A 23,316-nucleotide genomic window follows, 5' to 3' on the forward strand; every position below is an offset into this window, starting at 1 on the left:
ATAATCTTCCTCAAATTCCCGATCCTCATTAGCTTTGCCAGCATTCTCTATTCCTTTTGTTCCTTTGGGACAGCTTAACTAAATGAAAAAGGCTTGCAATATGCTCCAAAAAGCAGTGAATTCAAGACCTACTAAGGTAGAGAGTAAGCAAGTTCCACCCTAGAGATTTAAAGGCTTTCCCCATTAAGAAGAAAAGTCCATTTTCGCACCTGTTTGTATCAAATGAGGCTTTCTGTACAGTCACCTCATTACTGTGTCTTTCCAGAGGTATGAATGAGGGATGATCTTTGGCTGTGCTACAGATTTGGATTATTATGGCATCCCCACAAGTTCTTGGCTTGGGCTTGTAGTTCTGAGGGCCTTAAGTTCACACCTTCCTGAGCTGCTGCATTTCGTACGGGTGTAACTGGCCCAAATGCCAGAAGCCAGACAGGCTTGGCAATGTTCTTGTTTGTAGTGTGGATTCTGCAGTCCTTGCAGTTGGGATCTGTGACTGAAAAGGAAGGGTGACAAAATCGAGCTGTTCGGTACCACGCACGAGGAGATGCCCCTGGGGGCATGTGAGCAGTCAGCAAGCACTGCCATCTGGGTCCTTCCAGAGGGGACAAAGAAAACAAGTCAGTCGTGTAATTCCGGACTCTCGCAGAGACAGGAACAGACGTGTCAGAAGCATCCAGAGTCAATAGTAGCACCAGCAGCACTGAGATTTAAATAAGCGTGGACATTTGACCTTGTCCTCTGTTGTTCTAATATTCCTGTTACGTAGCAGACAGCATCTGGAAATTCACATTTTCCCTCCCAAGGAAACAGCATGATCAATGACACGCTAGGTATTGATCTTCTATACGTGGGTCGAATTGCTGTCTGTTTAAGAAGTCCCCAGTGCAGTGCCCATCATCCCTGTGCCTCCATCCTTTTGGTATCAGCTGTTAGGGACCTGTGTCCGACCTGAAAGCTTCCCTGGAGGCAGCAGCCGAGATTGCGGCATTAGGAGCCTTTGCATTGCTGCTTTCCTAGTTTATTGATCCGCTCTCAGGGAGATCACCAGCCTGATAAGCCCGATCTGTCTTTTGTCTTAAAATACTGTAGTGGTTGAGACAAGAGTAAGGGACAACCTGCAAGACTATGGAAGACACACAGAATTTCTCCAGGCAAGAGAGTGTTCACCCCTGTATGTTTTTTATATATATATATTTATATTTATATATATAAAGCGCCTATCACCATATCGATAAACATTCTTTGGAACCACTCTGACGGCGGAGGTAAGAACAGGAGTCAGCCTGTTCGTACCTCAGCACTTGTTTCCAACCAATTTAAAAATAAAAAGCCACAAGACTCTGCTGCCAGCCTGCCTGGCTGGTGTTCAATACTGCTACTCCATCAGGGTTGGAGGGAGTGTCACCCAGTTCACAGTGTCAGCTGTGCCTGGGCTGGCAGGAGTACAGGACCCTTGCAGGGCAAGCCAGTGTCACACTGTGAACCCCCTCCAGGGCTGGCAGACCTTTGGTGAGAATTACTTGCCTATTCACTTGGGTAGGTGAGCCAGCATCTTGAACCAAGTCCCATTTTGAGTTTTTGCTGTGGTGATGCAGGACCTGGAGTGTGTTCTGGAGGCTTGCAAACACCATGGGAAGCTTGTTTGGGGAAAAAGGGAACCTGTACTTCCAAACAGATCATGTTTGATATGTAGTTCACAAAGCAGAGACTCCGGTGTATGTTCTCTGTGTATGTGAGAGAAGGACAGAATGTAATTTGGGGTTTAGATACAAATTGCATTTCAACAGACTTACTTTTGGAATAACATGGTTGTCCTGTTCCCTTTAAAGGAAAACGTGTTCAGTTATCAACTGTGAAGTAAGTAGAAATAACTTTGGATCAGAGAAACTGGCAAAAGAGCAAGTGTTAACATTTCATGTACTGTACCTAAAGTCTCCAAGGTCAGATGCAAGTCTTCTGGGACTGGGGTAAAGGAAGCCATTTACATGAACCATCCATTTTAATCATTCAGCCGAAGGGCTTAATGTTAACTTTGGGTCCAAAGCATTGTTGCTTGTAACAATGGTGTTTCTCAAAAACAAACAAAAAGCACTGCCAGAGGTGACCTACAAATGCTTGTATGTGCTGCAGTTCACCCGCGTGCCTCCTGCTTTCAGAGGAGACCTTGAGCAGCGTTCCCGCTCTGCACCAGCCTGGCTCCAGGTGATTCCTGCTCTGCAGTAGCCGGCCTGTGGGCACAGCACATTTCTCTTTTGAACGAGTAGCTTGGGTAGTGCTCTAGTTATCTGCAGCAACTTTCAGATCCTTGTTAAGTATTGGTCCTCCAGAGCCTTTGCTGCTGATTAGCGAACAGAGGAGAGAAGGTTGTTAACGGAACGTCTCCAGTTGCCAAGAGACTTCGTTGCATATGCTTGAAAAAAGCCTTTGTTATTGGGCAGCGTGTCAAACACTGTTGGGAGAAACGCTGCTTGCAGGTCCTTTGCAAAGGGAAAACTGTATTAGCTTTAAAATGTCTGCTCACAGAAAGCAGAAGTGCTGGAACTCACACAAGGTCAAAATGTGTTGTATTTAATTGAGCCATCTCTTTGTTGAATTGCATATTCTTTGGATATGAAGTGGAATTTAACCGACCTCTTACAAAGCACTCTCTGTAAGAGAAGTTACTTTGACAGCTTGCAGAGCTTGGGAAATGTAAAGAATAGTAAGAATAAGAATAAAGCAAAAGACAGTTTGCTTTCCCAGGCACCTTTATTTCTCCTGCACTGCCTTGCCCTCTCATTTGCTTCCCTTGCTGCCTTTGTTTTCCCTGCAGTCAGCCTGGCTTCTGTTGTTTTTTGCATACCTCTATGCTGGGTAGTGCTGGTAACATTCCTGTTACATCCTTTGGGCTGGGGGGTTGCTTGCATCCCTTTTTAACTGACATGCCTTTGCTTCTGTCATTGTGGGAGTACATGCTAAGCTGGGAAGAGTTTATGTAATTATAGAACTTGTGTGTGACTTAGTAGATAGTTGGAAAGGTCACACACTATGGTGCTCATTTTCTGAATAGAAAAACTTCTCTTAAACATTTTCTCAAGCCTGATTTGAGTCTCATGTGTCTCATATTATTCTGGCGGTTCTTTTCAATAGTATTCAGAGGCTGTTCTGTCTGTCTTCATAGCTCCTGCTCAGTGGTGGATGCTGCATTCTTGATTGAATCTCTGCAGTAAGCGTAACACCTGCCCTGACTTGTACCTTGAAGTGAAAGCTACAGGGACTATTCAGAACTTTCCAGCTATTATTTCTCCTTGGTTTGTTGTAGAAGTTCGCTATGCCTCTGCATGACAGTATTCTACGAGCATCTGCATCGGGCTGCATTCTCTGTCACTTACGCCAAGCATTTGGCTCTGGCGGAGCCAGCTGCATTCTCGCTACTGTTAAGCCTTTCAATTAGAAGAATCTTGCAAGTTTATGTTGGCATTCAGGCTGCTTTGTGCACTGGGTGCTGAAGCACAGCATCCAGATGGAATGGAGCTGATGGGTTGATTTGTTAAGGATCTGGTTACTGGTTTTATAAAAGTAACCAGCTGCCTGCCCCCCTGCCTGCTCTGGGGTTTTTGTGTAGTCTATTATAAAACCATACTGCGGGGTTCGGCGTTCCTGGAAGGGGGAAGGGCTGAACTGCGGGGCTGATTTGCTGCTTACATGTTCTGAAAACGTTTCTGTAGCAAATAATTCTGAACTCTGTTTTGCAGCTGTTTAACTTGCAAAAAATGAACTACACAGGCTGTAATGAAGTTCGCGGCCTGCTGTCGGCAGAGGGCAGGAGTCCAGGGTCTGTGGAGCTTTTCTTTCTTGCGGAATCAAATTGTTTATTACTTTTGCTGACATGATTCTTTACTTCCCACCTCCCCCCCGCCCCCTTTCCTCTTGGCTGATAGTTTCTTAGCTGCTTCGGGAGCTGCTTGCTTATTCTATAGAGTCTGTTAGTAGATGACCTTGCAGAGAAGCTGCTGTTTGGGCTCCTCTCGCTCCATCTACCGGCAGCTGTGACAGCCCGTGCTGGGAATGGGCCAGTGTGGCGGATGCCGGCGGAGCCGCTGGAGCGGCTCAACATGGGCAGATCAGCGCTTGAGCTTCCCTTCCTGCTCTGCACACCTGCAGTGTGGTCCTGGAGCACATCTCTTGGTTTCGTTCCACCCCAAAAGGAGTCAAGGTGGTGCTGCCACTTGTCTGTGTTGGGAACCAAAGTGCAGTAAGTGGGAAATTCACTTCAAAAGTGGTCTGAATGAAACACTAATGTAAATGTGCCTATGGACACTGCAGGAATGCATAGCTATCAAAGTTTGTTTTAGAGATCTTTTTCTTTTTTCCCTAGGATTAACAGAAATTCCTTCCAGCTTTGTATGAAATTTGCCTCTGTTTTACACAGCAATGCAGAGTTTTTGTTTGGATAGAAATGAAGGAGCATGTTTCTGCTACAGCAGTAGAACTGTCATCTGAGCAGTATCCACATGTGTATTATTTCCCATGCCTGTAGGGGGAGAATAAATCCTGAACGGGATGGGTAATGAAGGGGAATAGATTTGGCAGCCTTGCTCCAAAGAGAGTTGTCTGAATTTGGGATTAAGCTGGCGTATCAGAGATAGGCACCTGGTGCAGTATGTAATGTTATTGCCAGAACGTAGCTAAGTATAGGCACAGAATCAGCATTGCCAGGATGAAAGCAAATAAGTTTGTGGAGGAGATAATTGAGGAACTGCTGCATCATTCTCAGCACAGAGACTGAGGGTTGAGTGGATTGAGATGGCTGATCACCCCCTGTTAATTCCTCAGGTGTTTTCTGGTCAGGATTGAAGTTGCTGTCTGTGCTGTCACTGTTCTGTGGGCAAATAAAGGATAATCCACTTGCTACCTCCTGGTAGCGTGAACTTCACACAGAATGGATCCATTTGCCAATTTTGAGCAACTGCAAAGAAGCTGATCTTCCTTTTTTCAGAAGATGAGACCACTGCATGTTGGTGAAGATGTGTCTAATATGGAAGAACTTCCTTTGCTTGCACATTCGTGCCATTAGCTGGGGGAATGCGTAGGTGCTGTAAAATGTCTGATACTCAGAATGACATCAGCATCCAAGGCGTTTTCTGTTTCTCTAAAAGGCAAAAGCTAATATAGTAAACTTGTTTACTTTGCTTTCTGCAATGAAAAAAAGCAGTAAGTGACTTATCCTCATGCTTTTCTAGGAGGAAACTGTGTAGATTGCAACTCAGCACAAATCTGTAACTGGTGGAAAAGCCTCATTTATTCCGGAAGAAATTATCTTTTTAAGGGCAGTGCTGAATCTTGGCTATAATTAAAACAGCTTTCTAAAGAAAAGAAGAGTGGATGTTTTTCTCATTTGATGTATTACCTATCACTAATGACCCTCTTTTCTCATTTCCATTTAAAAAAACGGATATAAGCAATTAGCCGTATATTGCACAAAAGTAGCATTACCTGAAAAAATAATTAAGATGATCTTGAAATTAAGGAAATCAGTTTTGAAGAGAAGCAGGTGCTTAATGGAGGTGAGACCAGCTGTTCTTCCCAGGAACGTGCCTGAAGCGCTTCATGGAAAAATGTGCCACACAACACTGGAAGGAAATTTTATAATAATTCAGACAAATTGCATCCTATAAATAGCAGAGCTGGATTCATTAGGACAGGAGGCAGATGGAGAAAATATAAAACTTGTTTGTTTCTTTTTAAGGGACTGTAATGCTTATGAAAAGTGTCAGCTTGCTGTCAATGAGGGAAAAACCCTCCGGTGCAGGAGTAACTTTCTCACTATTAGGTTCTCGTCTCTGCTAATGAGCAGCTGTCCATGAGGGGCATTCACACTACTTTGTTTCAGCAGCTCCTGCCTTTTCCTGGCGTAGCCAGGTTGGCACGGGGGTGCTGCAGTGCTGCAATCCTGCAGCCTTTGAGGAGAGGGGGAACACAAGGGGGGACAGAGTTTCATATGTGGTGTGTAGCACTTGCAAACTCTGTTTAAAACGGATGCTAGTGGCGTTGAGGCATAAATGTAGTTGGAAAGTGGGGATGTGTGGAGTGAAGTGGGAATCATCCTCCACACTGGCTGTGGGCTTATGGCCCAAAGCAGAAATGTGCTGATAATGGGAGGAGAGGAAATGCTGTGCTTTACTGAAGGGAGAAGGTGAAGACATTTTTGAGATGCTCTCACATTAGTAGGTAGGAAAAAGGAGAGGCTTTCATGCATGAAGAGAAGTAATGACAGAAAGCGGGTGGGAGGCGCGTGACTGGAATGCAGCTCTGTCCCCAGGAGCCAGGCTGAGGGGAGGGGGCTGTTGCATCTTGGTATTCACACACAGTGAGCTGCTGCGGAGAGGGAGAGTCCAGCCAAAAATGAATGTACAGCCTGACAGGACACACTGCAGACCACACTCAAATAACACAAGGGGTGACGGTGTGGGGCTGTTTCCAATTATGCCAAAATAATGACTAGGCACTTCAAAGCAAAGTCATTGGAGAAGACTGGCTGAACAATTGCATGCTATCCAACCACAGGCGAGTCTGAGCTCAAATACAGAAGCAGTCAATGTGTTGTATGAATATTATCTGTTAATGAACCTGCCTTCATCTCTTTTGCTGATTTGATTTACATTTCAGCAAAGTTTCGTCAAAAGATAACAGTGCAAAAGTGCCAGTGTTCTATCCTAAGAGATTTTTAAAGTATTAGTGTTCAGGAAAGAACTACTGCACGCTTATCAGGCAGTGGTGTTTTTTCTTGAGGAGTTCTTAGATTGCCAATTCACCTTGTGAAGTGGCAGAGGAAAAAGGTGATATGAAGGTCATATTGGAGTCAGATAATCACAAACTTATTTGAGGAATGGAGAAGAGCTATACAACTGTTCATGCTTCATGTATTGAGTAACTACAGTTCTTCTCAGCGTTCAATGCAGAGGGCAATGATCCCAACACAAGGAGAGGACATTGGAGAAGAGGAAAGTAAGTGGTATGGATTGGCAGGGCGCCTTTGGGGATCACCACCTGTCACAGCTCGCACATATCCATAGGGTGTCACGTAGCAAGCAAGCAGTGGCATTAAAACTGGTTAGAGACATGGATCAGGTCAACTATCCAGTTGTTAGGGAAGAATGCAAGTATGCTGGGTTGCATGTGAGGAGCTGAGCAGGGAAAGGATGAGCCAGTACATGGGAGCTTGTGGGTCCTCATGCATAGATCAGGTTTTTATATGGAGCAAAGAAATGCTTGGCTAATGAAGTCTGTTTTCTTGCTTTCAGTGAGATGAATAAGCCCTGTACATGCAGGAAGTTAACATGGTCTGTGTCTATGGGCAGTGTTATACAAGGTTTAAAGTATTGAGTTCTGCTGTCTTGACTCACGTAGTCCCACAGCAATAACTATTGCAAAAAATGTGGAGAAACGTTTGAAACGTAAGGCTTTGATTTCAGAAAGCCTTTAGCAACGGAGAATTTTAAAAAGAAAAAAGAAGAAAAAGTGATATCTACTTTGATAGTGTTGTTCAGTTTTCTTGCTTCTAGGTTTGATCTGAGATGTCTGCAATACAGTAATCGGTGATACGTGCTGAAAAATATGTATATTGGAGGTAGATGATTTTGAAGAGAAATTACTGAAGAGAGGGAATGATCTGTGTTTGTAGGTTTCCCGTCTTGCTGGGGGAAAACTTGCTTTGAATTACTATGCTGCTCTTCTAGGACAGCATCTTGTTATGTGAAAAGCATTCTTTTCATGTGCAAAATAATAAAAAAACCAAAATAATCTCCTCAAAGCAAGCTTCATGCTTCCTCTTTACCCAAGCTCATTTACACCTTTATGCTTTCTTTCATGTCATGTTTTTCTAGAACTCCTTTCCTAGGTAATGCCTGCCAAACTTTACTTATTATTATTGAAAACACCCCAAAAGCTACCAATCCAGAAATGTGTTCCAGCTACAGTGATTGCAGATGAGTCAGTGTTGACCACAGGTTGCTTGTGCCTTCCTGCACTCACCAAAACACTTCAGTGGATTTAGTTTTTTGTTCATGTAATCTGAACAGCACCGTGATATTTGAGATTGTGTTTGTTTAGCAAGTCCTTTAAGTGGGTGCTTGCAGACTCTTCCCTCATCAATGCAGTGTGCTTGTACCGCAACTTGGAATGATGGAGGTCTTGCCTAAGACCCCTTTTTAATGTGGGTAGATGGATAAATCCTAATCCTGTGGATGAGGAAGTCAAGACACGGATGCTCCTGTCAGTTACGCAGCGTCACAAAAGGAAATCCGTGGCAGAGCTGGGAATAGTTCTCATTCCTGTCACGCTTAAACTGCAAAGCTGATACTGTCACTCTGGGGATGTTTAGTTTCCACGTGTGTCTGTCGCAGTCTCCCAGTGTGGTACGATGCTGGTGTATTTCTTTACTTCATATTGGAACTGGAGTCAGCGTTTCTCCCTGCCAACTGGGGATTCTTATCACTTTGACGTCTCACATCTTTTGTCACCTAGGTGTGAGAAGGGGGTGGCTGATAATGGTTGTGTCACTTGTTCTCCTTGGCCCTGTTGTTTGTGTCTGTAAAGGTACTGGGATAGATTTGAATGAAAACAGGAGTGCAGAAGATAAATTTGCAACCCAGTCTAGAGATGCAAAGTAAGAATTGTTGCAGACAAAAATTGTCTCTCATCACCTCTCTCGTCACACACATATACTCAGGCTGCTAGGCAGTACATAGCATAGCACAGATTTCAGAAAGAATTGTCAGCCTGAAGACAAGCAAAGGGGACCTTCAGCCCAGGTGAATGTCCTGTGCCTAAGTTCCCGTGTGCAGCATTTTCAGCAACTGTGGAGAAAGCATCCTAGATGTGACAGAAGCAGTTCTTTCTGTGGTGTAGCTTTCTCTTGGCTGTACTCATATGTGATTAAATAAAGGTATGCTATTTGTTCATTCTACATGGCCTTCTCTGCTTCTCTTGCTTCTGTTCTCCTCTTCCTCCACCTACAGGCTTTGAATTGCTGTACCAGCCAGATGTGGTCCGACTGTACCTCTCCATCCTCACCGAAAGTCAGAACTTCAACACTCTGGAAGCTGCAGCAGGGGCTTTGCAGAATCTCAGTGCTGGCAACTGGATGGTAAGTGCAGTCTTCTCTTTACTGTCTTTAGTTGCCTTTGTGTAAGTAAAAACAAAGTCACGTCCCATTGTAAGTGTGCTGTTACTTTGTGCGTTTACATCTCCTTTAAAAAGGAAGGAGGTGAGAACTTCAAAGAAATTATTTCCATCTTCTTTGCCCACTTAAGATGTTTTGCATCTTCAGGACAGATGGTGTTTATGTAGTGGAAGCGTCACTGAGCTCATCACAATTTAACCATGAGCAGGTTTTACTACTTTAAACCACTTAACCATTGCTTTGTCCATTTAGAAATGCCTGTTGTTAGATGATTAAGTGTCCTGAGTACTTAATTCATTAGATTGTCAGAAAGCTCAGGAAACTGCACTCTAAAGTGTGTTCTGATATCTTCCCTGAAGCATCTGCAGGGCTAATCAAGCAGTTCTCTCAAAGGTGTGCTGATCACTTCTAGAACTGCCTGGCAAAGTGGGACTGATCTGCAGCCTGAGGATCTGCAGGGTGGTGTTTTACAGCTGTCTGGTTTATTTTAAAATCAAACATGAAACGGAATAGAAGCATGAAGTTGGAGGTGGGGGAAGATAACAGATGCTTTGGATGCTGTACTGTTCCCTCCGAATGACCTCTTTTTTCCTAATCCGGGGGGATGCATTTTCAAGCTGAGGTGTGTACAGAACAGATGCTGGCAGATGATGCTACTTCTATTTCTGACCTCTTTCCCTGGCAGCTTGCTAAGCTGTAGGATGAACTCCTACATCCTTTCTTCCTTGGTGCTTGGTGAACTTGAATGATGGGTTAAGTTATAAATGCATCAACACATGAAGTCTAACTAGTATTTACAGGGAAAAGAAATGAATTGCAGCACTGAAAGAAATGCCAGGGACAAGGAAAGGGCAGGTGTCTGAACTCACAATACTTTTGTGTTGTTTCTTTTCCCTTGTGTGTTCTGATCAGTGGTCCACGTACATCCGTGCAACAGTGCGGAAGGAGAGAGGCTTACCAGTGCTTGTGGAGCTGCTCCAGTCTGACTCTGACAAGGTGGTGAGGGCTGTGTCAATTGCCCTGAGAAATCTTTCCATGGATCGTCGCAATAAAGATCTTATAGGTATCTTCTGAACTTTTCTAACCAGGCTGAGATCTTGGATACCCTTGAGACACCTCACATTTCCTGTCACTTGTGCTGAAGATTCATTTTGTATGCAGTTTCCATCTGCACTAAGATTACTCTTGCAGCCACCAAGCGGAGGGCTGTCATCTCAGAATGTATTTCCAGCCCATTCAAACGAGCCGTGGTTTGAGGGAAATCTCTAACTCAGGAGTAAAAACAGCTCTAGATTTTTGCAGGAGAGGAGAGTGTTTGTAGGTGTGCAGAGGACTGGGTGGGTTAAGAGGTTTCTTGTCTCTTCCTTAGCTCTGGCTGACATGGCACTTGTGCTCCCAGTGGTTACAGAGATGTTGCTCCTTAGACCTGCTGTTTAGACTGGCATGGGAGTCTTCCCCTTGGCGTGCTGAGCCAACCTGGGGAAGCACAGTGGGCTCTAAAGTTGTCCCTTCTTTCTCACTTCCTCCTTCCCTTCTCATCGTGTTGGGTGGTAGTTACTTGTCAAGCTGGACACCAAACAAGTTAGTCTCTATGGCAGTTCTTCAGCATTGTTCCCTAGCTCCTGTCCAGGGCGGGCAAATAAGTATTCACTTGCCCGTTAGAAGGAATCTTGAAAGATTCAGCTGTGAGTTGAGCACCTCTGGGTGCCTCTGTATTTAACTGATGTATTTGTTTAAAATAGAGCTTTGTCAGGCTAGGAAATATTGGTCACATATGTAGGCTGTAATCCAAGTTGATACTAATAAATGGCAAGGTGGGATTCTGCCTTAATACAGCAGGTTCTTTTTTAATAGTTCAGAGGTGTAGCTGAGCAAATGGTACAGACACCTGGAAATGATAAACTCCAGACTCCTTGTTTATTTCTTCAGTGCTGCACACTGTGAAGGCAAACTGCACCCCAGAGGAACCACTCGTACCTTTGCTGGGGCAAGGTTAATGAATGCATGGCTGCACACCTTGCCCCACAAGGCCTATTACAAGGCTAAGTTGAGTAAGCCTGGTGCGTGTATTAGCATGAATACGTGGCATTAGCAGCAGCTACTGGATGCTGCTTCCTCAGGCATTGCAAAGTATGATAGATGCTGGCTGTAAAATTCTCAATGAAGATTGTTCGGGTGGGGTTTTTATTCCCCTTGATACCTTTTAGCATTTGTGATGAAGGTGTTTGTCTCGGATATCAACCTTCAATCATTGGAAATAATGAATGATAAGTAAACTGTTAAGTTACAGTCTAAAGGTTCAAAACATGTGCATTGTAAGGTTTTTTGACCTGGCAAACACCCTTGAGTTTTATCTTTCAGGATGGGAAGCTGAAATTATTATTGACTAATGGTATCTCTTCCCCTTACCCTAGGTAGTTATGCCATGGGTGAGCTGGTAAGAAATTTGCCCAGCAGGCAACAGAGATCTGCAAAGAACCTGGAAGAGGATACAGTGGTTGCAGTGTTGAACACCATCCATGAAATCATTACTGACAGCTCAGAAAATGCAAGGTCTCTGATCCAGACACAGGGCATTCAGAAGCTGGTAGCTATCAGCAAGTCAAGGTAAGTGACAGTTGAAAGCAAAATGCATAAGAACTCACTGCGAACAGCAGCTTTTGCTTTGTGAAAGTATTCAAGCATCCTAACCTTTCAGAAGCCTTAATTTCAGAGTAATTAATATATGCACAGTAAAAACAGTCAGCACCTTTAACAGGTTTGCTTGATAAGAAAAAAGTTAATTGAGTAGTCAGGTTAAGACATGTACTCTTTGTCAGATACATATTAGCACCATGTATGTATTTAGCAGACACCATTTGCAGTGAAACTGTGATCTTTATTTTTAGTGTGGGAGGCCTTTTCGTGGCATTGTTCTATTCCTGGAATGCCAGTGATGACATCTGTTTCTTTTAAGTAAAATGGTTAATGATGTGCAGTAATTGTTATGGCCAAAGGGCTGGTGGTGGTAATTTGAAGTGACAAGTTTTCACTCTGCAGTTCTGTTGAAAACTGTGTTTTGACTGCTTTAGAGGAAAGTTTGTGTTGTACAGTTTGGCCAGGTAGACATTATAGGTGTGTTTTCAGCAAACTTTTGAGAGAGTAGCCAAAGACTTTATTGGGTTCCATTGTTACAAAATATAAGAGCCAACTAAGAATCTAGCCCTGTATTATTTGCTTGTGTACTGACTTAGTAAGGAATCGATAAAATTTCTATTTTCTGTTTAAAAATAGCTTATTTTTCTGCTGACCTAAATTGCTTTGTAAGGTATTTTGAACCATGAAGCAACTTAATTAAATTGTAAGGAATATGCGTAAGTTGGGGAGAAGGTTTGAAAAGTGGCATAGAACTTGAGTTTGGGAGGAGTTGGGTTTCTTGGGATTTGTTGTAGTGGTGGCTTGGGTTTGGTTTTTTTGTTGTTGTTTGGCTTTGTTGTTTTGATTTATTTCTTTTTCCAAACAAATCCAGGCAGGATGGAATATGCCTGGTTTTTGTTAATGACAACTGCATGACAAAAGGGTCACCATGGTCTCAGTGCTTGCCAAGCAATACATGTGAAAACCCAGAAATCTGAACGCTTATAGGTTCAGAGAATAGCTGTATGGAGTACTAGGTATCTCCTGGATATTGTTTTGGTGCGAGAGGTCAACATAGTCTTACATTGCTTGAAACTTAAGCTCTAATTTTATCTTGCAACTCAGCCAGTCTCCCAGAGAAACAAAAGCAGCATCTCACGTTCTTCAGATGATCTGGAGCTATAAAGAACTACGGAATGCCCTGCAGAAGGATGGGTGGAACAAATCACACTTCCAGGTAAAGATGTGGGGTCTTAGATTTAGTTATGGAAATGCCTGAGTGGAAGATGTCCTAACTTAGTCTAATATTACAGTCTGATAGATTGTGGGCTTTGGTTCTGTTCTTTTAGGTGACAGAGCAATGTGTTGTATTCTGTTCAGTCACCGCATCACACAAATACTTGCTGGGTGTGCTTTTCAGTGCCCTGTGAAATGCAGCTTTTTAGGTTTTGGAAGAATGCCACTTCATTTGGGCCAAATGCCTGTGCTTTACAGGAGGAGGAATTAGCGTGTCTTGTCTTAGCTGTATCTCATTTGAAACATTCCATCTAGCAGCGTAGGGCAGCCGCCTGTTCCTACCATGCAACCTCTTCATCTTCCCTTGTGAAAAGGTTTTCTCCTTTCACAGACCAACAATGCTGCCATTTAGGTAACAAGAAAACAATTCCACCAGCAAATCTGTATTAAAATAAAAGATATTCCAGTGTCGTATTATCAACAGAAGGGGGGGCTCAGCAGCATTCCAGAATCTCTTGCCATACTGTTGGTTTGTTTGTTCTTCTTGTTCAGTTTCCCTGAGTAACAATTTATTATTTATTTGATTTTTGCCTCATAGTCTGTTTCTGCAACTCCAAAGGGTTCCAAAGGTACTGCTGGCAGGTCTGGCTATGATGACAGCACTTTGCCTCTGGTGGATAAAAGTCAAGGTCAGTTCTGCTCTTTAGCACTTTTTCTATTGTGTTTGCTTGCTTGTTTTCTGGATTTGTCACATCTGTGTTATCGCGTAAGGAGGTAAAAATGTATTATTTCTGTGGTGATTTTTACCCCTCAGTCCCAAAATGGTCAGTCCAATTAGCTGGATGTGTACAGTTCCTTCCCTTGTGACATATACACTACTGATGTTGTTTTCTCAGCTTGTATGCAATGTAATCAGTTAAATCTTCCTGGGAGAATCTGGGATAGATGTGAGTTGAAACTTCGAAAGAGGAGAACGGCCTTGTTTGACAATGTTATATATTAATAAATCTTGCCTTCAGCCGGGCAGCGGACTGGGCCTTGCCCCTACTAAGTATGGGAATCTTTTCCTTTCTAAGTAAACAAGCCTGTTTTGGCAGTCCCTCTTCATCCACTGCGCAGATTTTTCCATTGGAGATGGGTTTATCTAAACTCAGCTAAACCTGTCTGTCGTTTTTCATGAGGCCTAACGCAGCCTTACCAACACTGGTGTAGTTCCAGCTTTAATGTCATTGGGATTGCTTTGTCTCAGAATCTGGTTCTAGTTTCCAATGCTCAGATGTCAACATTCCTTTCCAGAAATCTTTAGTCTCCTGTGACAGAGTTTGCCATGTTACACTTTACCTGGTTTAACTGCAGATTATTGCAAAAAAGACAGCCCCACACTGCCCTGTCTTTGATCAGTTCTGGTAGATCGTGCAGACGGGGGGTGACTTGGATCAGTTTGCTGATGTGACAATAAACGTCTTGTTTTCTTTGTGGGTTAGCTTTCTGTTGGCTCAGCAGGCTGCTGGGTTGGACTGTGTGCCATGTGAGGCTGCACCCTTACTTATTTTTTCTCTTTTATTCTGGAAAGACCAGGGAGAAGCTTGTTAACAGCAGTAGGTAGTCCAAAGCAGAATTGCAGGTTTCTATTATCACTTGGAGGGAGTTCTACATTGCAGTGCCAAAGCAGGATATATAAGGATTACTTGTGCTTTCTGGAGAACTCAAATCAAACTTCACTTTCTGAATGGATATAATGGTTGAATAGTTTGAGGATTCTTTACAATAGTCTCTGCATTCAGTTTTTTGTGGACTTCTCTGGTTGTATGAATAATGTAAAACTAACAGGTTTTGAGAAAAGCAAATGTAACTTAAGTCATATGTTCCTATTTTATAGATAACGAGAAGTCTGGGAGTCGTGACATGATACCTATGGATGAACTTGGCCCAGGTAAATTCAGTCATAGATCAAACCCTCCGTCTGTTCCAATAGAGCACACTGTCACTCACGGGAAAGTTCAACTATTTCTCTAGGAGGTATTATTTCAGATGGATAAAGCTGACATTTAAAAACAGAACATTACCTTACAAAAGATTGGTCATCGTCTTTGTTTTTTTTTCTTTCCCTGTCTTTTTTCTTCTTTTAAATACATGTAGAGTGTACATATCGATTTCTCCAGTACTTCAAGCAGATATTGGAGATATACAGACCTAGCTCTCAGTCTAGCCTTTAGCTCTTGAGGCAGCTGCATTCCCTATTGCAGATCTGGAAATCCGGGGATTTGGAAGGAAAAAAAAAAGACTTGAAAATTTAGTTCAGTGTAATGCTTGCATTTAAATGCATTCTGCCTTTGTTTTCTGTAGGTAACACCAAAAATAAGTTTAAATGTGTGATATTCCTGGCTCCGCTTTTCCTTTACCTGCATCTAGCCAAGCCTGGCTTTTCCTGTAGACTGAGAACAGCCACCTGCTGTCATTGAAGAGCTTTGAGATTGATAAGCTCTGTAGTTTAACTTGTAGAGGATTTTTTTCTTTACTGAGGTAGATCAAGGTGCTGTGTGGTCTCTTTGGAATTTGCTTTACTGCTTCCAGTTGACATTTTTATTTAAATACCTATATTAATGCCTCCGGATCAAACAGTTTGATATACTGCTATCTGTGATTGTAGCTGAAAAAAATAGCAAGTTAGAACCAAGCTGAAAGCCAAGCATGTTCAGAATTTAAAATAAAAGGTGTGTATTACGTTTCGTATCTTAGAAAAATGAGATGCCACCTGCCATAAGTCAACTGTCCGTATGCATTTTGCATAAGGGAACACTGAAACATTTGTTCTCACACAATGAAAGCAAATAACTTCAGAGGAGATTGCTGGCAGGATAGTGTGTGATAGCAGGTGCTGCAGGATGGGCAGTGCTTATAGGTCAGAGTCTCAATATTAATTGTTGCCTTATGCTTTCAGGAGTTACTGGTGCAGCTCTGAGTATAAAATGAGATGCAAATTACCAGCATATGTACAATGTCAGGCAGATCCTCTGGGCTGTTCTGTTCTCCAATCTTTTTATCACTATTAGAAGATGAAATCTGTCAAGTTTTCCTGACCCCAGCTCTTGAGGGCTTTTTAACTCCAGTATGAGTATAATTTTGTGCTGTTTCAGAGATCAACTGAGAAGGAACTAAATTAATTTATCTAGTTTACTATCCTTAAGTCCAAGGAACTGGAATAACAACTTAGTACTTCATGTCTTTCCTTCAAGCTATTCCAAATGCCATATGGTTTTTGTCTTACGGGCATACATACATGTGGAGTTCCTCTAGACTATATTTTCTGATCCTAACTGCATTGTGAACTGTTGTGTTCTGGAGTTTTGTTCCTTTTCCACTCTGGAGTGAACTTTCAGATATAAGGAGCACAACATCGAAGTGCAGCCCTCTGGGTTTGTATCTGCATAGGCAGTCTGGTTGTATCCCTACATATTCCAACCAGTCTATGTTGAGCCTCTGGGAGAGACTGATGTCATTTACGTTTGCAGAGAAAATGCATGATAAAATACCAGAGAAAATTTTTCAACATCGCAGCTTATCTTTTTATTTCTTTTTATTGCAGAAGGTCCTGTGCCCTGGTTTCAGTTGTGTGTTTTTCCCTTGCCTTCCTCTTTTGAACTTCACTTGCCCTAAGATCTTTCTACTTTATATGCACTGTCTTCTAGAGAATTCTCATCTGCCTCCAGCTTTGTGTTGTCCATTTAATTCCTGTGCTTCCAGGTTGCAGTTATCTTTCTGCTGTACTGCTTTGGTACAGAACTTTAATTGCCTCAAACACATTAGTGTGACAGTGCAGAACTCAGAGGGTTTCCATTTCACACATGTTAGAGGTATCACCCGCTCAGCCGGACCCTTCCAGCCCAGGGTGTTCATCCTGCTCCCCTGCAGTGTACAAAGCTGCTTGTTCCGAACATCTCCACCTGTGTGCTGCTCAGCTATTGCCTCTTTTTGTCAGGGTTCAGCTCTCTTGCTGCCTGGGCCTTTACTGTTAACCCATGTTGACTCTTTTTCAAAACTGCAAAAAGAAAATTGCTGTTGCTATCTCAGCTTGTTTGCTAATGCTATGGGCGTCATCCTTCTCTCTAAAGGAAATAAATTCCCTGTCAGTGTGGCTAGAGAGGCAGAAAGGTACGTTCTCTATCAGCTGGCAGTACTGCTCCTAGTCACATTCCTGTTGTCTGCACAACGGGCCTGGGTAGAGGGTGGATGTCCTGGGAAATGGAAGAAAACATGTGTTATGAGTTAGTGTGGGATGCACTAGACAGCCCAGTGCAGAGAGAGCTCAGGTCTGTCAGACCTCATCAACTCCAGACAAGTGGCTCTGCACCGAGTCATCTGAAGATCATCACCGCTTGTTGTCACAGTGCAGCCTGAGGGCGGCTGTGACCAGCGCTGTCTGTGGAAGCAGCAGACCTGTGATCTCCAGGCTGTATGCCAAATTTGTGAGTTCTCTCAAACTCTTATCTGTGCCTCAATTAAGCTACAGTCTGTCAGAGAAAAGCATCTGGGTGCTGAGAATTGTTCAGACCAGAGACACATAGTTCAGGTGCCCCTGTCATACATGCCCATCTTCAGGCATAACTCTTCCTTTCTCCTCCTTCTCCTTTTAGATGGGTCTGGAGGTTTGATCTTTGTAAGTTGAGAGCTGTGTGAGGGCACAGATGGACTGACACTCAGCAGGCATTTGGTCCTTTAATCTGTGATGACATAAAAATGTTGCTGCAGAGTGAATGGGAGACAGTCAGTGAAGCAATATAGAAAACAAGCAGAAAGTTGAGAGAGAGGAATAAACAAGCCAAGAATCAGATGGGCCTCTATTGACCAATATAACTTTTTTCTATACATTGGATTCTGTTATCTCAGAGAAATGCACTTACATCTTGGAGCAGCGAGATCTGTATAGGTGTCCTTTATGCCACAGAAGCAGAGTTAATTCTGATTTTTATAATGAATCTGAAACATGGGAGAAGCAGTACTTTGTAATTTCTTTGGAGAGCTGTGGTCCTTGGGGCACCGAGGTATTCTTCTCTGATTCAGCCTCCTTCAAGCTACTTCTCATTTTATTAGGTCAAATCATGAACTTCCTATCTCTGCTGCTGCTTATCTTGACAGAGTCATAGCGCAGTGTGTGGTTTTTAGAAACACATAATCCATTAGCGCTGGTGTGTGCAGCACCGTTAGCATGCAGACCGCACAGCCGCGGGCTGACAGTATGAGTTGCAAAATACGTTTGAACTTAGATATGAAGAACAAAGTTTGTGACCGTTCTTTGTTGTTAGATTACTGCCAGTGTGCAAAAGCTTGATCTTCCTGTTGCTGCTATCTTGGCTAGGTATGGGGTTTTTTAGTTTTTAGTAGTATTCAAGTTCTGTTGTGCTTTTAATTTTTGCGATTACAGACCTTAATTCTGGCCTTGCTCCTTGGGAAGTGTCAGAGTGTCAGAGCTTCCATACTTCACGTAGTAGCTGTTGCTTTCTGGGATAGGTTAAAGGTTTTCTTTGTATCTTGGCCATTCAGTGCTTCTGGACCACCCATGATGATGGCACTGCAAAAATGCAAAGTGATCCATTGCATCCTTGTGAGTATAATTAATACTAGATTGTAAAAAGCTGCTGCTCAGTTGTTGTGAGTTTGACTTTTTTTGGGAGTCAGCATGTTTCTGCCATTTAACTACATGCCTATGTGAACTATGTACTCATAAATAGACTATGAATCTTCGGATTAGGATATTACTTACTAGCAGTATTCACGGCTGTCATTTGAAAGAGAATTATTGGTCATGCATTCCTCCACAAATGCTGGCTGGGTAGCTGGATGCAGCTGGTAGGCTTTAGGTTTTTTTGTTTTTTGTTTGAAAGGAATAGCCAAGAATGTTAGGCATCTTCATTGTCATCAAAGAATTGTAAGTAAATCTCTGTGTTGCAATTATTTTCGTGGTTTTAGGATCTGTGACTACATGTATAGCTCAAAAATTCTTTAGTTATTTTTAGGCAGCATGGTTAAATAATCTGTTATTATCCATGATGCCATAAACATATGACACTCCAGGTGCTTGCTGCAGGTCTGTGTGCACTTTGATTCATTAGATACTTAGGAAAACTACAGCCCTTTTAAAACTAACATGGCTGTGGGCAGCAAGGACATTATTTAGGGCTCTGCTCTGCAACTGTGTTTGGTACAAGCCACTGTAGCTGTGTGTGCTTTTGTCATGTGGGCAAACAGTGCCTCTTTATGCCATGGAAATGCAACAAAAATATGACTGACTTTTTCTTAACAGACTGTTGCAGGCAAGTAATAAACCAAGAGAGGAGTGTTTTGGAAGTTTTTGCAAAACCTCTTCGTGGTATACTAAGAACCCACTTTGTCAGGACATGAAAACATTAATGAACCCTCAGTTACACAGGGGAAAGCAAAAGCCTGCAGGGAGCTATAAATTTGAGTGTCATTTACTGCAGATTACAATGCTGTCAAAGCAGAGCAGGAGAGGATCTATTTGTCACTGATAATGAGGGAAAATTGATGCATTCAGGAAAATAAATTAAGATCTGTATTGGCTGACAATGATGCAAAGCAAAGGTTCTGAAATAGTTAGAGCCATTTCTTTATAAAACCTCCTTACACTTTTCTTCACTGTGTTCATCACTCTTTCATACTGTCTCTTAGCTGTCTGGAGAAAAAGCACCAACAGGTGCTACTTTGTAATGAAAGACAGTCCAAGCACAGCAGGGTTTGCATCGGGATTTCTTCCAACTCACCGGGCCCTTTTCTCAGTGCTCTGAAAAGGGCTCTTCCAAGTGATTGTCCTGTCCTGCTAGTGGTCAGGCTCAGGAGGAGCGGGAACATGCAGCAGAGCATTCAGGGAATGAACACAGCCAATTAATCAGGCTGCTAAGCAAGGAACACAAGATTTGGGCTGAATTTGGAGCTCATTAGCCACAGGGCACGAGATGACAACTTGCTGCTTTCCTTGGGCACACTAAAAAGCACAGCAGGCTGGGAGGAAAACAGTGCCGTTTGCTAATGAGTGCCGGCTTCTGGCAGTGATATAAAAAGAGGGATTTTCTGTTTAGTTTTAAGCTGGTAAAAATGAAATTTCAGAGCTGGAGTGCATGTGAAAAGCAGGCTGCCAGCATCTTTGGGTTGTGATGGTTTATCTTCCTGTTTCTTTGCTGAAGAATTCTGCTAGCATCAGCTCTGGGTTTGCTCTTCCCAGTGCCTCACACCTGACCGTTGTGTTATTTCTCCTCAGATGGGTACTCCACCATCGATCACCGGGACAAGGAGCGCAAATACAAGACCAGTGATAACACAGGAGATGCCTCAGAGAAAGAACCGTTAAAAGTGAGCTTCCTCTTACTGCTGAATGCTAGTTAGTGCCTCTAAAAGAAGGGAAGCCTGCTGTCCTCAGAAAGAAATACAGGGTAGTTACTTACCAGGGGGCTATAAAAGGCTTTTTTTTTTTTTTTTTTTTTTAGATAAAGGCACTATTTGGTAACTTAGCACTTGGCTAACTAGATATAAAAACAAAATGCTGCTTTCTACTGCAGGAGCAAATACAGGCAATCGCTGTACTGTAAATGAATGAGGTTGTAAAAGTAGAAAGTGTTTGTTCTGTCACCCTCATCCAGGCAGCATTCCCTAGCCCTGAAGTGTGTAAGTGTGCTCAGACTTTGTTCCTAGAGCAGTCGCTTTGGACTGTCACACTGCTTTATTGTTTTCAGCATGAGCAGTAGGTGTGAGCTGGCGTGTCTGTGTACAGCAATCTGGTGAACACTGTTCCTGTCCCCAACGCTCCTTCACGGTCCTGACAATGGACTACGGCATGGGCTAAGGAGATGGAGCCCGAGACACGGGCATCGTTATGTGTGTGCCTTTTAAAAACAAATGGAGACAACTTTATCATGAAAAAAAAATCTCCAGAAAGCTCTTTGTATTGTGGGCTGTGTGCAAATGTGGCTTAGCAGGCTCTGTGTAACTTTGGTTGTATTGCTATGCATTTTCAGCAGACCTTTTTGGAGGCGCTTAATGCTGGGGCTGTCGGTTCTCCCTGGCCTCAAAACAAGCTCTTTTTTTCCCCTGAGGAAGTGATTTTGAGGGACAAGAGGAGGATTCAGTGAAGCAAGAGGCAGTGGTAGAAAATGCTGTTGTTAGTCTGCAGAAGGCTGTCCTTAATAACCTTCAGCACAGTGCTGGTAATATCAGAAAAGCCAGGTGATTCACGTTCAGTGGAAGAAATTAAATTTCGGTCAATTGAAAGCAAAACCCACTGTTATTGAACAAGGGAAATAAAAATGTGATTTGGAGAAAAATATTTCCTTAGATCACCAATAAGGACGATGTGCCGCTGCATCAGTCTGTCTGTAGTAACCTGCCTGGTCATGCATATCCTACTGTGTCCTGCCGTTCCGTGAAGCTTTACCCAGCTGAATGGCTTTAATCTAAACGGATGTTTCTTAAGCACAGATCACTCTCTTCAATTTGCCAGTTTTGGGTACAGCTGTACCCTGTTGAAGGCTGCGCAGCTGGATTTTTGGTAGAGGTGCTTGTACTCCTTCATTTGGTTTTGGAACTGATAAAATAGAGTTGATTCTCAAGTTGTGAGTGTGTCCCCCTGCTCCAGTGCGGCGAGAGATGGCCCCACTCGAGCCAGTGTCAACAAAATAAACCTTCCAGTTCCCTCATCACAGTTCGAGTAGGTTTTACAAGGATGCAGTGGGAATGGATGCACTAAGTGGCATATGAATGTGATCAATAGGAGCTTGACAGAAAATGTCTTTCTAAGGAAAATAGGCTAAGGCAGGAAAATTGTTATTTTTGCCACTCAAAATTCATCGAAGTGGTCCAGTGCAGCCCTCCAAATCACATCAAGCAGCCCAAACTCCAGTGCACAGCCTGGAGTTCAGTGAGTAGCTGCTTTGCTTTCATGAGAAAAAGAGAAAAAACATGTCACCTTGACAATGTGTCTCCCATAGTCTGTGCTGCCTCTTGGTTTTAAGGGCAGGGTAACCTGAATTCAGCCTGTTACACACCTCCTGCCCTCAGTTGGGCAGAGCTGAATAGCTGTTACTTATCTTTCTCCATGTGCTGTGAAACAGAAATGTATCAGTGGGGTCTGCTGGCTTGTGAACAGTTTGATAACTATCGCTCTGAGGTACAGGAGTGGATGAGAATTGTGAATACCGATGGCAGGGAAGTGCAACCTTTTGGCTGTTGCAGATGCTTTTGTCAGTATTGTGCCTTTGCTGATCTTGTTTCTTTCTCTACCACTAATTTTCCCTTGTGCTCCTTTAAGCTGACTTGTTTGGTGGTTTTGTTTGATTAATCCGCTCTGTTTTGCCTTTTAACTCCTCACCCTGTGCTGCAGAATGACACAAATAGGAAAAACATTAACAGGAGTAACAGGGCTTCGGTGAATCTGGTGGATGCCCGTGACATTAAACCCCAGCCTGTTGACTCCTGGGTCTAATTTGCATGCATGGTAGGTCCTTTTAATGGTAATTGGTGCTAGTGATTAACTTGTCTCGTGCATTATCTGTATCACTGTGGAATCTCTTCAAGGCTAACTGCTAACTGGGTCCTTTCAGACAAATGAAAATCCATTTGAAAAAAAAGGTGGGTTTTATATTATTCAGTGTATCTTTAATAAAATCCAATCAAACAGCACTGTTTGATTAAAAAATAACCTGTCAAATAACCAGACAGAAAATTAATATCATGAATGATTGGTTGTCAGCTGAAATGTGAAAAATGGCCGCTGTTAGGCCATGGGAATGAATTTGAAGAGTGTGTTCCTGCTTCCAACCATTTTTTCCCCTCTATGCTCATTATAAGGATTAGTCTGAGACTTAAGGAAAAGCATATCCTTGACTATTTATGGATGTCCCCTGAGATTCGCATGCATTACACAGCCCTGCCCATCTGCAGGAAAGCTGCTGGCTGTACACAAGTTACTTTGCAAGGAGAGATGATTTTGCTTACACAGTAAACAATGACCCACTTCTCAATTCCTTTTTTTTTTGTTCTGTTGCTAAAGAAAGGTGCCTTTTTGCTGCTTTCTAGTTCTCTGCCTTTGTCACATGCCAGGTTCCTCAGTAATGTCACTGGCCTTTCTTTTCTCCTGCCACTGCTAATCTGTCTCCTGCTGTCGTGCTAGACAGCCCTCTACCCTGGTTCTACCTTCTGGTGCTCCATGAGATGTGATGCTACGTTTGGAACAGCAGGTTTTCTGCCCCTGGCTATGACTAACAGAAAATCTTAGTGCCTGTTGTGCACTGGGC

The 23,316-nt window shown here is 43.0% G+C and overlaps 1 protein-coding gene across 2 annotated transcripts in view; it reads left to right on the top strand.

Moving 5' to 3' along the window:
* ARVCF (ARVCF delta catenin family member) overlaps positions 1-23,316 on the top strand; it is a 150,790-nt gene that overhangs the window by 116,798 nt on the left and 10,676 nt on the right. Inside the window, exons 11-18 of one of the 2 annotated variants that reach the window (XM_082066596.1) lie at positions 9,000-9,127; positions 10,076-10,226; positions 11,578-11,770; positions 12,905-13,016; positions 13,614-13,704; positions 14,895-14,948; positions 20,289-20,380; positions 22,404-22,517. In XM_082066596.1, the coding sequence (XP_081922722.1) occupies positions 9,000-9,127; positions 10,076-10,226; positions 11,578-11,770; positions 12,905-13,016; positions 13,614-13,704; positions 14,895-14,948; positions 20,289-20,380; positions 22,404-22,505 (923 nt within the window). In that variant the 3' untranslated portion in view covers positions 22,506-22,517. The remainder of the gene's footprint in view (positions 1-8,999; positions 9,128-10,075; positions 10,227-11,577; positions 11,771-12,904; positions 13,017-13,613; positions 13,705-14,894; positions 14,949-20,288; positions 20,381-22,403; positions 22,518-23,316) is intronic. The other variant, XM_082066597.1, reaches the window with a different exon arrangement.

The sequence above is a fragment of the Streptopelia decaocto genome, assembly GCF_964273445.1.
Source record: "Streptopelia decaocto genome assembly, chromosome: 15".
Classification (NCBI taxonomy): Eukaryota; Metazoa; Chordata; class Aves; order Columbiformes; family Columbidae; genus Streptopelia; species Streptopelia decaocto.